We start from the raw sequence: 15,036 nt of genomic DNA, 5'->3' as shown, positions 1-15,036 counted from the left end.
CAGCTCATCCTCCTAGGTGACTTCAACATCCCGACAGAGAAGTCATCTGACCTCATACACCTACTTGCTTCATTTGCACTGACACTCAACCCCTCCCCTCCGACTCACAAAGGTGGCAATCACCTTGACTACATCTTCACTAGGAACTGCACTACAACTAACCTCACTGTAACTCCGCTGCATGTCTCTGATCACTACTTCGTCTCATACTCCCTTCCGCTCTCACCAACTAATGCTAATGCTGGCACAATCTGATGTTTTTCACTGTCATTTGTTTAGTGAGATGTGTGCTAATTATCCTGTTCTCCTTTATAGGATTATGCATGTGGAATTGCGGTTTGGATCAGGATTTGAGATTGATATTCATTTACATTGTCAATAATTCAAATACACAATGCACTGTACAATGTATTTGTTGTATTGGATGGTCAGTTCTGTAAAAATACAGATCCATTTACCAATTCCATTTAGTTTGACTGAGAAACATTCTGTCTCCCACCCCCCCTCACCTAATTCCATTGATCACATTACTCCCATGAGAGATAAACACTTTGCCTTAACTTGCCTTCTTTTGCCCATACCCCCCTCTTTCATCTCCAAAAATGTGTTTCCATAGAAACAGAATGGCTTCTTTTGCAGTGGTGTCTGCTGGTAATTGGATTTAAAAATGACATCTTGCTTTCAGGGAGCATAAGAGCAAAAGCTATTTGTTCAGTGTTTGCAGAGGGAGACATCGTGGATGTGCTTAGGACAGATGAGGAAACTGGAAACAGGGCTGGGAACACGCCGTATGCGCTAATGAGAAGAGCCATTTGTATATCATAGGAAGTGTCAAGGCAGAAATATCACACAAGAACAAGACTCAGTTTTAACATGTACATGTGGGAACAGTTCGTTCCTTTGATGGCAAGAGGGTCTTTGAATAGAAATACTTGTGTATCGGTCTTTGTTGGGATCAAGCTTACACAAATATACAGAGAAAACCCAAGCAGCTCATCAGTAACTCATCATTTCATCATTAGATGGAAACATTAAGCCTTGCTATTAATCTATACAATAGCATACAGTTATTGTAAAGATATAGCAGTGTAAATAGGTTGCTCTCCCTCTGACTCCCTGATGACACAGCCAGGTCATCTGTATATAACTTTTACTATATGTTAGAGTGCCCTGCTGGCGAGCTCCACAATGCTCTCCACTGTGCTCATGTGGTGTTTACAGCTGATAATGCCACTTCCAGTTCCTCAGAGAAACACTTTGTCAGCACCATTTTTTGCACTGTTAGGCCCTAACCACTGGTTCAGCCAGCGCCATGTTAAGGAACTGGTGTAGGAAATTTAATACATGGTATAGAGGGTTGGTTGATGTTTATAACATTTAGTTGATAGGTGATTTTATATAATATAAATTGCATTGAAACAGCCATTTGGGTCATAGTTTAAGGAACTCTCAGGGACATAATTCCACAGGAAAGCTCCGAATAAGTGGGACCGGTTCCCTGATCCCCTAGGGTTACCACGGGATTGGGATGCTGTGGTGGGGTTGACGATGATATGGTAACAGTGTAGGTGAGATGTTTTGGATGTGTGATTAAACCTCAACAAGGTGTGCAGCCAAATAAAAAAAAGTTGGCCCAATCCTGAAGTAATGTCAATTAAATGAACATCTTTTTTTTATGCACTGAAAAAAAGAAAGATCGAGGGTTGTTCAATTTACATATTTAATATATACTACATAATTTATTTATGTTTCTTCCAGAAACATGATACATTCTTTTAAAGGCATTCCATTTTGAGGAATTAATATCTACATTTTTCAATCATTTGAAGAAACAAAAAAGTTATATTTAATCAGTCAGAAATGGAAAAGCCTGCCATAAAGATATCAAAGAAGTTATTTACATTAGATGAACTGAATAAAGCTATACTGACTTTCCCCCACAAATGGTCAGACAAAACAAACAAGCCACATGTTGTACCTAAGAGCTTCTTGGGTCGGAAAACTATTGATGGTAACGCTCATGAAAACTGGAGCCCACTGAGGTTACTCCCATTTGTAATAGGATCTCTTGTCCCAGCATGGCTTGTGTTGATTGATTTTAAAGATATTGTGCAGTTAGTTGTTACTCCTGTGCATACAGATCAAACCATCTCATTCCTCGAAAGGAAAATTGTTGAGCACAGACAGAGGTATCAAGAGCTGTTCCCTGGTGTCAGAGTTCTACCCAAACACCACTATCTTGAACACTACCCGCAGATGATAAGGTGTTTTGGCCCTCTAGTTACAGTTTGGACAATGCGATTTGGAATGCATGCATGTACTGTTTAAAAACAGAGGAGGACAAATAGGCAGACGCCTAGAGACCATCATGGCACCCATGGTTGAAGTAAGTATACTCTGTTGTTTTGTTTTTCTGCCTTGAATAGGATGATGTTGATTTGGACGAGAATGTGTCCTGAAGGCACTCTGTGTGTACCTCAATGAAGACCCAGAAAATCTTGTGAGAGAGTATGTGGTGAGTATGATTGCTTAGGTGTTAGTATGTTGAGATGTTATCTTTCACATTATGCGTCAGATAATATAGTAGTGATTTTTATATCAAATTGGGTCGCTGCGTGTGTGAATTACCATTTGGTTTAGACATTTACAAGTAAATACAGTAATACTAAATGCTGGGTATTTCCAGCTTTTAAAATTAATAATACATTCAAAATTAAGATAATGCTATCCTTCCCTGAGCTTCGGTTAATTCTAAGATATTTTTCCTTCTTATGTTCTGCCATTTTATATTAGGCAATTGCAGACAAATTAGTGAGCATATTTGTTTATTATTTTTACTTCACTATACCCACATGGCATATAGTGTAATCTCAGTTTTTCTTATTTTCTGTATTCTACAGGCAGCAGATGAGTCCCTCATCCAAGAATGCATTGAGGAGACCACTATAGGAATATACAGTACGTCTTAAAACAAAGAGATGCCAGTGATAAACCAGAAGGTATTGGAATCGTCCTCGAAGGCCAGGCTGTTTAGCAGGAGATGGATAACATTGCTTTAGCTGCTGCCATGTTGTTCTGCCTTATATACACATTGAACCCTCGTGAACTCAAGTACACCTTCGAAGTGCTTCAAAAAGGTGGTCATGGAGCTTGAAGGTAACACACTCCCCGAGAATGCCCAAGTCCTTCAGTGATTGACTTCATCAGTGAACTGTTGTGTTTTAGTCATAATTGAGTAGACGGAAACTTGATGACTGACCGGTGAATCCTTTTCCCTCTGTTTTATAAGTAATGTTCAGTATTTATTCAAATGACAAACTTAATTGCTTGTAAGACTACATTTTTTCATCTACGTCTTGTTGTTTTACCTCTTTTGGGGTGGGAGCATAGAGCATAATTTAAACACTGCTTTTTTTAAACTACTTCAAAGGTGTTGTGTGTATCATCACACCATTACAGCTTGTAACTATTTACAGTGCAATGTTCTGTTTTAACAAAATTGGACTGAACTTTTCAGTTGTCAATGTGATGTCACTTACTGTACATCTTGGATGACACAGATGTACACAGCAAGTTGTATTTTAGTAGCTATGGATGTTTATCATGCAATGTCTTGAATTAATAAGTGAAGATATGTTGGTCTATTGCCACATGTGCTTTTGCAAATTTTAGTAAATGTAGGGTGGGGGTTAAATTACAAATCGGCAAGTAATTTAAACATATAAAGTATACCAAACTCAATAATGTCCGATTTTCCTGTGAAAGTTGGATAAACTTCACAAAAAGTTATGTTGGTATAACTGATGATAATTGAATATCCTAAACATTGAAGAAAAGCATTCATTTTATATACAAAATAATGTTAGTTTAGCAAATGATAATCTAATATACCTACCATAAAATACATATTTAACAAATAATAATATGTTGTTTTGTGTAAACAACTAATCCGTGCAACCGATGTCCATATGATTTTTACGTAAATCCAACAGACTTTTCTTTCAGTGTGTATATCTTTTGGACAACATTTTTTTAACTGACCGTACAACTATGAAACAATGCTCAAATAGGAAAGGTTGGCGTCCACACTCCATAACGTCTCTCGGGTTACGTATGTAACCTTCGTTCCCTGAAGGGAATGAGACGCTGCGTAAAGACGCTGTGGGAACGCCCCTGCGTGACCGCGTCATGAAGCACATGTGAAATCTAACCAATAGCGAGCTGGTACGTCATAGGCGAGGACGCCGGACCGGCCGCCACCTAAACTGGATGGCGTAGCCGACATCGATTGTGTGCAGGACCCATTGAGATACGTTAGGGAGGGCTCGCCACTCACCCAAAAAGTTTCTCAGGGGCTCCGGCCCCTCAGGTCCGGTCTCTGGAAGTCTCGGGTCTACAGACACCGCGCCCTGTAACAGCGTACTGGCAGGGAAGCGCTGATGTAGTAGAGCCGGAACCCTCCTCAAAGGGGGGTCGTCGGGGAAGGAAGGAATCGAGCGCCTCTGCCTGCCACCTCTCAGCGTGGAGTTTATCCGCCACGGCCCCAATGGCACCTCCAAAGAGGGTTGTGGGGGAGAGAGGGGCATCCAGGAGGAAGAACTTGTCCTTCTCCTAGGCTGGAGTGGCTCAGCCAAAGGTGCCGCTACGTAGCCACCATGGCTGCCATGGAGCGGCCGACGGACTTCGCCGTCTCCTTCGTGGCTCTCAACGCAAGGTCAGCCGTGTGCCTCAGCTCACGCACTGCCTCCGGAGTTAGTTCCGTCCCCTCGGCCACGTCGGCCAGCAGCTCTGCCTGATACGCCTGGATAAGCGCCATCGCATGCAGGCAGCACGACGCTTGCCCCGCCGCCGAGTAAGCCTTGCCCACTAGAGCCGAGGTAGTCCTCGAAGGCTTCGCGGGCAGCACCGGTGTCCTCAGCAACACGGCCGCGGGGGAAACATGGCCCGCCAGGGCCCCCTCCGGGCGATATATCGGTATAAATGAATATATCGATATATTTTTTAATGGGATATGGAATTAGACAATTTCGCATACATCGATATATTTCAATTTGCGCTCTGCAAGCAAGCTACCGACCCGGAATGCTCTGCACTGCTTCTCGCCCTCGCCCCGCCCATCCTCGTTCACGCGCAGAGGGGGGAGGGGCAGGGGGACACACGTCAACAAACATGGAGGAAGCAACAACGTCTGCGCAGTGTACGGAGGAAGAATTGGTTCGTAAAAAAAAGCAGTGGCTCAGTAATTTGAAGATTACGATGAGCAACAAAACAACGTAGGGAGTGCCATAAACAGGTTACAGTAGGGTTGCCAACCATCCCGTATTACCCGGGACATCCCGAATTATGGGCAATTTTGATTTGTCCCGGCCGAGACAGCTCCAGTCCCGATTACCAATCACAGCCTGCTAAGTCAATGACGCGCAAAAACCTCCCGGTTGTTGTGACGTATCTGTTAAAATGAGCAGTGAGGCTGGCGCTGCTCATTGTGCGCTGCCCCCCCCCCTCCCTAAAACAACGGCACAAACTGCTATACTAAGAGTGTGTGAAACTGCGCGCTGCAGAAGCCGCGCGCCAGAAACAACCCGAACAAGCTCCAGCCCCGAAAAAAGTGACAAGTGGTGTACTATAACGAAAGCTGTGTCCTATCACATTGCTAAAGATATGGTCCCTGTTCCAACTGTTGAGGAAGTCTGATTCAAAATGCTCTTGAAAACGATTGACCCGAGACATGAGCTTCCCAGTCGCAACTACTTTGCAAGAGAAGCACTGCCACAAATGTATACTGAAGTCAGGCAAAACAGGATATATTTTTATTTATATGTGCACCTTATGGAGCTTTGTTTTCAAAAAATACTCCTGTTATTATTTATGTTTACATATTATTATTTGAACGGCTGAGCATTTGTTTAAATTTATTATTTATTCATTTTTATTTATTTGATTTTGCAACTCCTTACTGAAATAGCTGGTTTATTTTTAAATTAAATTTAACGACTGATGACATGTCATATTTGGCTTTGACTTTGCTTTGACATTTGCGTTCAGGTTTTCTTCCCTTTTAATGTGGAGAAAATATCGGGATACATACCGTATATCGATATCCAGCCAAAATATACCGGGATATGACTTTTGGTCTATATCACCCAGCCCTAGCTCCACGCCTAAGCAGACAACACACAGGTCGTGTGAGTCGCTGCCCGTAATAAACCGGGTGCAAGGGGGAACACATTGGACAAACCGCTCAGCCATTTCTAAGTGGAAAAACTTCACACGCACTAGATGAAGGCACAGAGATGAATGGTCCTGCCCTTCGGGTCCCTTATAGCGCCCTGGTCCGACGTACCAGCTCGCCATTGGTTAGATTTCACACGTGCTTCATGACACGGTCACGCAGGGGCGTTCCCACATCGTCTTTACGCAGCTCGAGTTCCCTGAGAGGGAAGTAACTCGTTGGCATTACTTTAAAAAATCATGAAAAGTATTTCCACATGATTTAATTGGTTTCTCTCTATGCTAAACAATTACCTTACTCTAACACTATGTTATCGGGTTGGGTTAATGTAGTTTTGTAGAGTTTAATTGATATGAATGGTTTAGTTTTAACTAGATTTAGATCATTTAGTTCAGTTCAAATTAAACACATTTCACCTATTCATTCGCATTATCTTAACTCAATACAATTAAGTTGGCCAAACATAACTTCTTAGTGCTCACAGAAAGCCATTCAATCAAATGGAAATCCTTTCCATGATTTTAGTATTGTTAAGTCAAAGAATAAGTATTAAGCGCAAACAATGACACAAATAAAGAAACCTTGTACACTGAAAAAAGGCCTGTTGAATTTACATAAAAAAATATGTACATCGGTTGCACATATTATATTTATGTTTAGTCAAAATGATTAATTTCTATTTAGTATACAGAATTCTTATTTGTAAAATAAACATTATTTTCTCATGTAAATTCAAAGTGTTTCATTAATGTTATTTATATTAAATTATTCTGATGACCCAACATATTTTTTTAGTGTTACTTTAAAGTTTGCCTTTTATGTTAAGTGTAATCAATTCTCACCTATTGAAGCAACAGGAGATTTTTATGTAAAGTATATGCAATGTTGTTCTGTTAAATTAACTTTTTCTGCTCAAGTTAGTCTCAAAGATCCTGAATGGTTTTCTGTATAAATTCTACATGCTAAAATTATTTCTGTATGGCGATTTCTACTAATCTCTCACCTACAGGTTTTACTCCTTTAACATTTTCGAAATAAATACGGCAAAACAAAAACGTTTTGTTTACAACTGTATTGTCATAGAACAATAGAAGGTCCAGCGTAATGTATACACAAACACATTCACAAACAAATCTCATATTAGAACAAAGCACCTTTTTCTTTCACAAGAAACACTTGGTACGCAAGTTATCAAGAGTGTGTAGTAAACATTCATGACTGCTACAACCTGAGGCAACATTTTTGGTCCTTAAAACACCTTCTGAATTACATCAAACCAGCATCAAAAGAATACTATACAGCCAGGTTAATGCAGGGATGTCGTGCAAAATATGGCCAAAAAACATTTATTACATTTACAATGTATTAACAAAATAAAAGTACACATGTAAGAACCATTATTGTCCTGTGCTTGAAAACTGAAATTGCTCCTTTGACTGCGAGGGTTTTGAAAAAAAAGTAATATTAAGAGTAATGGCTTGCTTTCCCACCACTACTATATGTCATTTAAGAATGTGCAAAATCCAAAAATCACTTCCAAATTTGAAAATAGGGTAAACTGTTGGAGCTCTTCAACACATATGACAAATGCTGACACTTAAATGAAAAAGGCACATGACCATGAGAAAAAAAGAATACACTACACTACACAATAAAAAAGCACTGTGCGTGCTGTAACGCTGTCTGATGGCTCTAGCCCATCACAGAACATGCAGGTGACTGGTTCCAACAATCCTACTGAAAGTCCAATGAAAAATCAGCAATGGTCCATATTGCAAAAGAAGATGGTGAAACTGTTGTACCCATCTTGCCATTAAATGGCAACAGTTCACTGATGGGAGTCTGTTTTTGAGAGCCTGGGCTTTCTTTGACAGTGTGTTGCCGTCCAGCTCCATCACAACTTTCTGGAGCACTTCGAACCAGTACTTAAGTTCAGGAGGGTAGTACATTAGGCATACATTAGGCCAAACAACATGGCAGCAGCTAAGGCAACGAATCCAGATCATGCAGTACCACCTGGCCCTCCAGGACAATCCCAATGTCCTCTGGTCCATCAGTGGCATCTGTGTGTTTCACAACACATATTCCCAGCGTGGTCTCCTCAAGGGCTCCTTGGTTCAGGTCTTCGTCTTCTGCCTGCAGAGTGCACATTCACAAAAAGAGAGTCATATGAGAAAAAATAAAAACACTTAAAACCTTAAGTTTCCTCAAATAATGGCCTGGACCTTTATTTACCTCCACAGCAAAGGGTACCAGGTCTGCAGTATGTCCTATTTTTTTATTATACTTGAGAAATTTAGCCAGTACCAAAGCAATACTTATATATATTTTCTATAAAAAGGTCATAGTATTTTATGTAACTACAAGGAATCTGTCAGTGAATGTTTTTTAATTATACTACAATTAAATGGAATACCAAGGTCAGTGACTAACAATTCTGTCATTATTAGTTAATCTATTGTTTTCTCAATGGTTACCCATCATGAAAATTCCCACAACACAAAGCAACATAACATCATAGTGAAAAATACATTTTGTGTTTCATTTCTGATAGCTCATATTTTAAGACATTTCACTCTACTGGTCTTATAAAAAAGTCAAAATGGATATACACAAAATCTATTCTAATTCTAATTAATTATTTTTTAATTTCAGTCTTCAACGTATTTTAGGCTACTACCAAACATGAGCTAATTTTAGACCACTTTCTCTAAAATTCGAAACCACTACCATACGGATATCTAAATAGTTAGCTAGTTTTTCTTTTTCTTCAATAACTAGATGTTTTAGAACTTCATGAAGTATTTAACATAAATCTCAAAACTACTGAATCCTAATATACTCACTGTGTATTCTCTCACTAGATTTTCTGGATCCTCATTGACAGACTCTTGAGTATACATTGCCGCCCAACATCAACATCATCATCCTAAGTCAAGAGAAATAAGCAGAACAAGTCATGGGGTTAGAGTCCTTACCTCTATCAGATGTGTACAAATCAATAGCCCCCCCTCCACACAAAAAAATGCATTCTTACTTGATTCATGTCTGCCATAATGCTCTGTAGCCGCTTGCCTATCTGTCCTCCTCTTTTTTCAAATAGTTTCACAGGTCTGTCAGACAGCACATCTAGCTGTGGGAGAAATCTGGATTGCAGGGGCATGGTGGTAATGCACTTGAATTCTGCATTTATCTGAAAACAAGAATGGTCAGACAAAAAAATACTGTTACAATACCTTGGAAAGGAATGCATTAACCAAACATTGTTTCTATAAAAGCTTTCACTGCATGATCAACATATTCAGTCAAAAAATATATTCAAAAAATCATTATGAAAACATGCTCTAATCAAATATCATAAATCACATACCTCGCTTACATCAAACAGCGCTGGCCACCTTGCCTGGAAGTCTTGTTGCATTGGTGCATCACGAACCAGTTCATATCTCCTATATGAAAATGTTTTTTCCATTTTCATCCTCACCATCTCCCGGTTGTTCCTTTTCTTAATATCTGAAAGAAGTTCCACTCTTACACTCTCAAGCCTCACATCAGTTTCTCCGGTAGGATAGGGGGGGCAGTAGTTCACTTCGGATCGCCTTGGTTTTTTGATGCCAAACGCAGCACTTGATTTGCCCTCTGGTTTGTGCTTGAGAGTTTACCATCACCTCGCGACACTCCAGCTTCCTCAAGTGAGTGCGGTAGATTGCAAGTTTATTCTTAAAGCTAGCTTTCCATCCAGCATATCCAGGGAGGGAGCCTTTCTCAGTCAGACAGGGATGCTTTGAGATGAGAGCCTCTCCAACCATGTTAAACTGTTTATCAGTGACATAAACTCTGTAGCGGACTATTTCTTGCACCAGTCCCTCTAAAATCTTTGACTTCAGTTTTGGATCTGGATTAAGCAATGTACCCTTTTCTCTGTACGCTGCATTGCCCTGCTCAAGTTTGAGTTCGGCATCATACCTAAACTGAGGAACATGGAAGACACTGGGCCAAAATGACCTTGAGCTGAAAGACTCTGACTCTGGTGAAGAGAGTATGTCAGTATCAACATTCCCACTAGACAGGGTCGAGGATTCTTCAAGAACGTGCTGGTGCGGAGCAGGAACTGAAGTGGACGGTGAGATTTCTGTCCTGGGAATTACTCTGATGGTACCCCTATTCTGTACTTCATCTATTGAAGTGAGATTCATAAACTCATTTCCAAATAGTGCATCCATGAATTGTAATCTGAAGTTTGAGTTAAGGCCACATTGTCTTTGTACCTCACTAACAAGTTCATTAACAGATTCAGGAAGTCTGTTTTGGAAAGTCAATCTTTGGCTGCTGTTGTCACCCAGGATTACTTTGAGAATGGTCCAAGGATTCATCATTCTGTTAAGAGAAAGATTCAATTATTACAAGGTTGCTATATACTGTCTAATAATCCTTTAACTTATAATTACTATCCTGATGGTTAACCAACCTTTTACGAGGACATGCCTTTTTAAGGTCATTATACGATTTGGTCGAACCACATAATCAGCCAATGGATAGGTGTCACTGAGAGCCACAAGCTTTGTTTCTCTTGATGGTGACAAGCTTAGTTCAAAGGCTCTGTAGTGTTCAATGTACCACCCACACAGCACTTTCACGATGAGGAACAACTCCTCATTTATAACACACATCTGAACAATTTCAGGCTATGCCACCGCTTGATGCGTTCTTAGCAAGATGTATTTCAGATGTGTTAGGGTATTTTGACCTACTGGCATGAGCCACTTGCTCTTTCAGTACACCAACTAGAACTGTGGACGCACTTGGTACATCGAGGCTAGATTTACCATAAGACGGTGAGTTTATGTGGAAAGCGATCATCAGCTGATGTTTGGAAGCCAAAGTCAGAGGTATATTCTTAAAGCAACTTGTGTGCTTCACAATCTGCTTAAAGAAACTATGTTTGGACTCAAATCGTATTGTCCAGAGTGCGACTAGAGGGCTAAAACACCTTATCATGTGAGGGTAGTGCTCAAGATAGTGATGCTTAGGTCGAACTCTGACACCAAGGAACAACTTTTGGTACCGCTATCTGTGCTCAACTATTTTGCTTTCAAGATATGAGATGGATTCATTAGAGTGCACAGGAGCAACAACTAACTCAACAATATCTTTAAAGTCAATCAATAATAGCCATGTTGGCTCATTTTCTGGCACTAGAGGTCCAATCAAAAACGGGAGAAACCTCAGCAATTTCCAATTTTCATGGGCATTGCCCCTAATAGATTTACGACTCAAGAAATTCTCTGGCACAACGTGTGGTTTGTTTAATTTGTCTGATAAGGGAAAGACAAAATAGCTTCATTCAGGTAATCGAATGTAAATACTAGAGATGAGCGAGTACAGCATTATCTGTATCTGTCTCTGTGGATTAGGCGGGGCCTAACCTGGAAGTAGGAAGGATTTAACCCGAAGTTGTCGGGTTGTCTTGAAATGGGCTGGGCTTTAACCGTTATGCTCTTTTTTAAGCATGCAATTGACCCTTCGCAGGGAGCTTGATTAACAAGTGATATGACGAATCATACATGAACTTGAAAAACAGTGTACTGTACTGACGCATTTCTGCGGTTAAAACAGCATTCCTTCTTAATTCTTATGTTCATTTATGTTTATCACTCATTATTCTGTATCACTGATGATCATGAGAGAGGGGAAGTGTGTGTGTGTGGCTTAATTTGTAATATTATGGTGGCACATGGAGTAGTGCAGTGCGCTGGGGGCCGCAAGGTTGGTGGTTCAAATCCCAGCTGCCCCATGTGCCATGTCGAAGTGTCCCTGAGCAAGACACCTAACCCCTAATTGCTCCCCAGGGAAAAATGTAATGCACCGGTTATAATGCAATGTAAGTGGCTTTGCATAAAAGCGTCAGCTAAATAACATGTAATGTAATGTATTTGACAGTCAAACCACCACATTAATCCAGATCTTTTATTTTTTCTTTCTCCCATGTAATGTAATGTCATTTAGTTATTTAACACAACTAGTCAACGTCAGACACTGAGTGCGTGAAGAGAGCCAGAAGGTTAAAAAAAACTCTGATGACCGGCAGAGAGAGAGAGTAGGTCAGTGCGTGAAGTTAAAAAAAACAACAGGTTAGAGCCAACTGAAAAAATAATTTCCGACAGGCAGAGACGCAACGCGAGTCGCATTCTTAAGAGCCACGTCTTAACAAGCCCCACGTTTACCTGAACTCTACTAGTTAAGAACAACAAACCGAAGTAAAAATAAATAAACCTGAAGCCGAAGAAATCCTTTAAATTTATCGGGAAAGACCCGCGAACCTGATGACTGAGGGAGGGAGAGAGGAGTTCTGTGTATGAGTGAGCCGAGTGGGACGCAGCAACACAAACAGTGTGTGTGTAGGGGAGGGGCGCTGTGACTACCAGCCAATCACAGAACGCAGACACAGACAGCTACCCAATGAGGACTTTTATTCAATCCGAGCACAGATATTGACTCGTATTACTCATACTCGGCAAAATTGCTTTATCCGTACCGGATACTCGTGTATCCGGCTCAACTCTAATTACAGGGTTTACATTTTTTAACCCGTGGTGTTAAAACATTGACAAACTAACAGCTGATTATAGTATTGAACAATATATTCTTTGCATAAGAGGATGGAGGCAGATATTCCCCTTTACACTCAAAATGTGACCAAATAATGGTTACTCAAATAAATTGTGGCAACAAAGTGACAAATAATATAATTAAGTAAAATGTATTGAAAACATTAATTAAATCTACAAGAGATATTTAGTAAATCCAAATTAATTTCACAAGGAAAATTGATTTATATTTACTTATACTTTTTAATGACTGAATATTTGGGTGAAATTGACTTATTTAATCAATATTTGAGAGACATTCATTTACATTCACTGAAGATTTATTTGAAATGGGTTTATATAATTTTTTTAATTTACTGAAAAAAATAAGTCTGGACTCTGACGTTTTCGTTTTCCTGTAGGTTTTCATCTTTTGTATTGCAAAGTCACATGAAACAGTGTCTTCAACAGCATCCTGAAATAACAAGAAAATTGAATATTAAGCACTTACATCCAAAAGATTAGGTCCTAATTGAACATCTAAAAAATTACTTCTACGTCCACAAATATCTTATTTTAGATTCACTAACAGGCAGGTCATATGTCAAATAATTTATATGACAGTATAAGCTCATTCCTGGAGCTCTTAAGTCATCCAATGCAACTAATACACATTCAGTTGTTGGTGTAATCAGATGTAACAATCTGATAATGATTATTATCATCAATGAAACTGTAAAACCCAGCAGCTTCTGCCACAACTTACTGGTAGAAATAACGGTATGATTGTTGTGATTTTACCGTACCAAGACGTGACGGGTAGAAGAGATGATCACTTTCTTTATATGTCAACATATGCTTTGACTTACATCAATCACACTCTTTTATGAGTTGATCCATCGACTCCACGAGGTAGACCTGGAATGAGAGCATCGCTGGTCGTGGTAATGTTCGGGTTGCTGAGAGTCTGAAATGACAAAAATAAACATTACAAGTTAAAATCATCCACTCCAATCCTAAATTCCACAAAACCAGCTGTGACTCAAGTCTTCATAAACTCCCACAAAACTGCACAAGATATTTAACTGGAATAGTATATATTCTGTACATATGTAGTACAACGAATCCAGACATTCTGACTTTGAACATTCTAAATTGGAATATTGATGTGTGAATATTATGGAATCTAAAATGCATGCAGTGGCTCGGACATGAACTTTGATTCAAGCTGCACAATGTGATTCAGGGAAACCCATCCTGGAGCTGTAAGACAAATAATGAAATCAGCTTTAGAGCAACACATATTACGAGTGTACACATGCTTCTTAATGCTGTGTTCACACCAGAGCAGTTTACAAACAAGTGACTCAATTCGCCTTGCGTGCTTGTCAATGTCCCGACATCTTCACATCATGTAGAGAGCAGATTAGAGCCAAAAAACCTCAAATAGCCCACGAGTAAGCTCACGTGACTAAAGAGCGTCCGGTGTGAACACAGCGTTGTAACATGCATATTACTGCTTAACAGTAACATTTTGGGCTATACAAAATAAAATGAATGGAATTGAATCCCTATACTAATTTCAAAATCTCCATGGTACAAATTGAGTTAGTCTTTGAGGATCAGTCTGGGTGGTTTTGCTGTCCCAGAAGGGCAGACTGGGGCATTAGGTCACGAGTTGTTTTTGTATTTGGTTTCTATTAATCACCCTTCCGTCTCGTTTCAGACACTGCCTCCCTGTGTGCTGCCGCCCCCCGTGATTACAAGCCCCACCCTTATTGTTTACACCTGTGTCTCGTTCCTCTTTGAATTTAGTCTTTGCCGACGGCTTGTTGTGTGCCAGTTTGTCTCTTGTTTCCAATGAGCTTACCAGCGATCTTCCTCAGTGTGCCTTCCGGTGTTTCGACCCTTTTCTGTCCACCCGCCAACCTTTGCCTGCCGACTTGGATTTATCCACCTTCTCTATCTGATTACTCGTGTACTGAACCTCTACCTGAATTAATCACAAGATTTGCCCCTGACTACCGTGCCTCGAGTCTGCTTTTGAATCCAGGTTCTTGTGGCCCCAGCTCTCTAACAGAGGGTACTGTCACTCACTGACTTTGTCACTAACCAATACATTTTTACATTAGTGATTTTTCTTCAAGGTTGAGTCAAAATACAATGCATTTTCAGAATATATGTTTATATAGTGCCAAGCAGACCACTTTACACACT

General features: G+C 40.1%; 1 protein-coding gene and 1 long non-coding RNA gene across 2 annotated transcripts in view; both read right to left on the bottom strand.

The window, feature by feature from the left end:
* LOC134132802 (uncharacterized) overlaps positions 1 to 8,383 on the bottom strand; it is a 30,168-nt gene extending 21,785 nt beyond the window's left edge. Inside the window, 1 exon segment of the mRNA XM_062564906.1 lies at positions 8,246 to 8,383. Within this exon segment, the coding sequence (XP_062420890.1) occupies positions 8,246 to 8,383 (138 nt within the window).
* Positions 8,384 to 9,096: 713 nt separating this feature from the next.
* Positions 9,097 to 10,602, bottom strand: LOC134132841 (uncharacterized). Its single transcript, XR_009957027.1, has 3 exons — positions 9,603 to 10,602; positions 9,270 to 9,425; positions 9,097 to 9,161 (listed from the first exon to the last, which is right to left on the bottom strand). It is a non-coding gene; the product is annotated as an uncharacterized LOC134132841 (long non-coding RNA).
* Between the last annotated feature and the right edge of the window lie 4,434 nt (positions 10,603 to 15,036).

Source organism: Pungitius pungitius, chromosome 10 (assembly GCF_949316345.1).
Source record: "Pungitius pungitius chromosome 10, fPunPun2.1, whole genome shotgun sequence".
Lineage (NCBI taxonomy): Eukaryota > Metazoa > Chordata > Actinopteri > Perciformes > Gasterosteidae > Pungitius > Pungitius pungitius.
The sequence above is the reverse complement of the archived record's forward strand: the minus strand, read 5'-3'. Positions and strand labels throughout refer to the sequence as shown.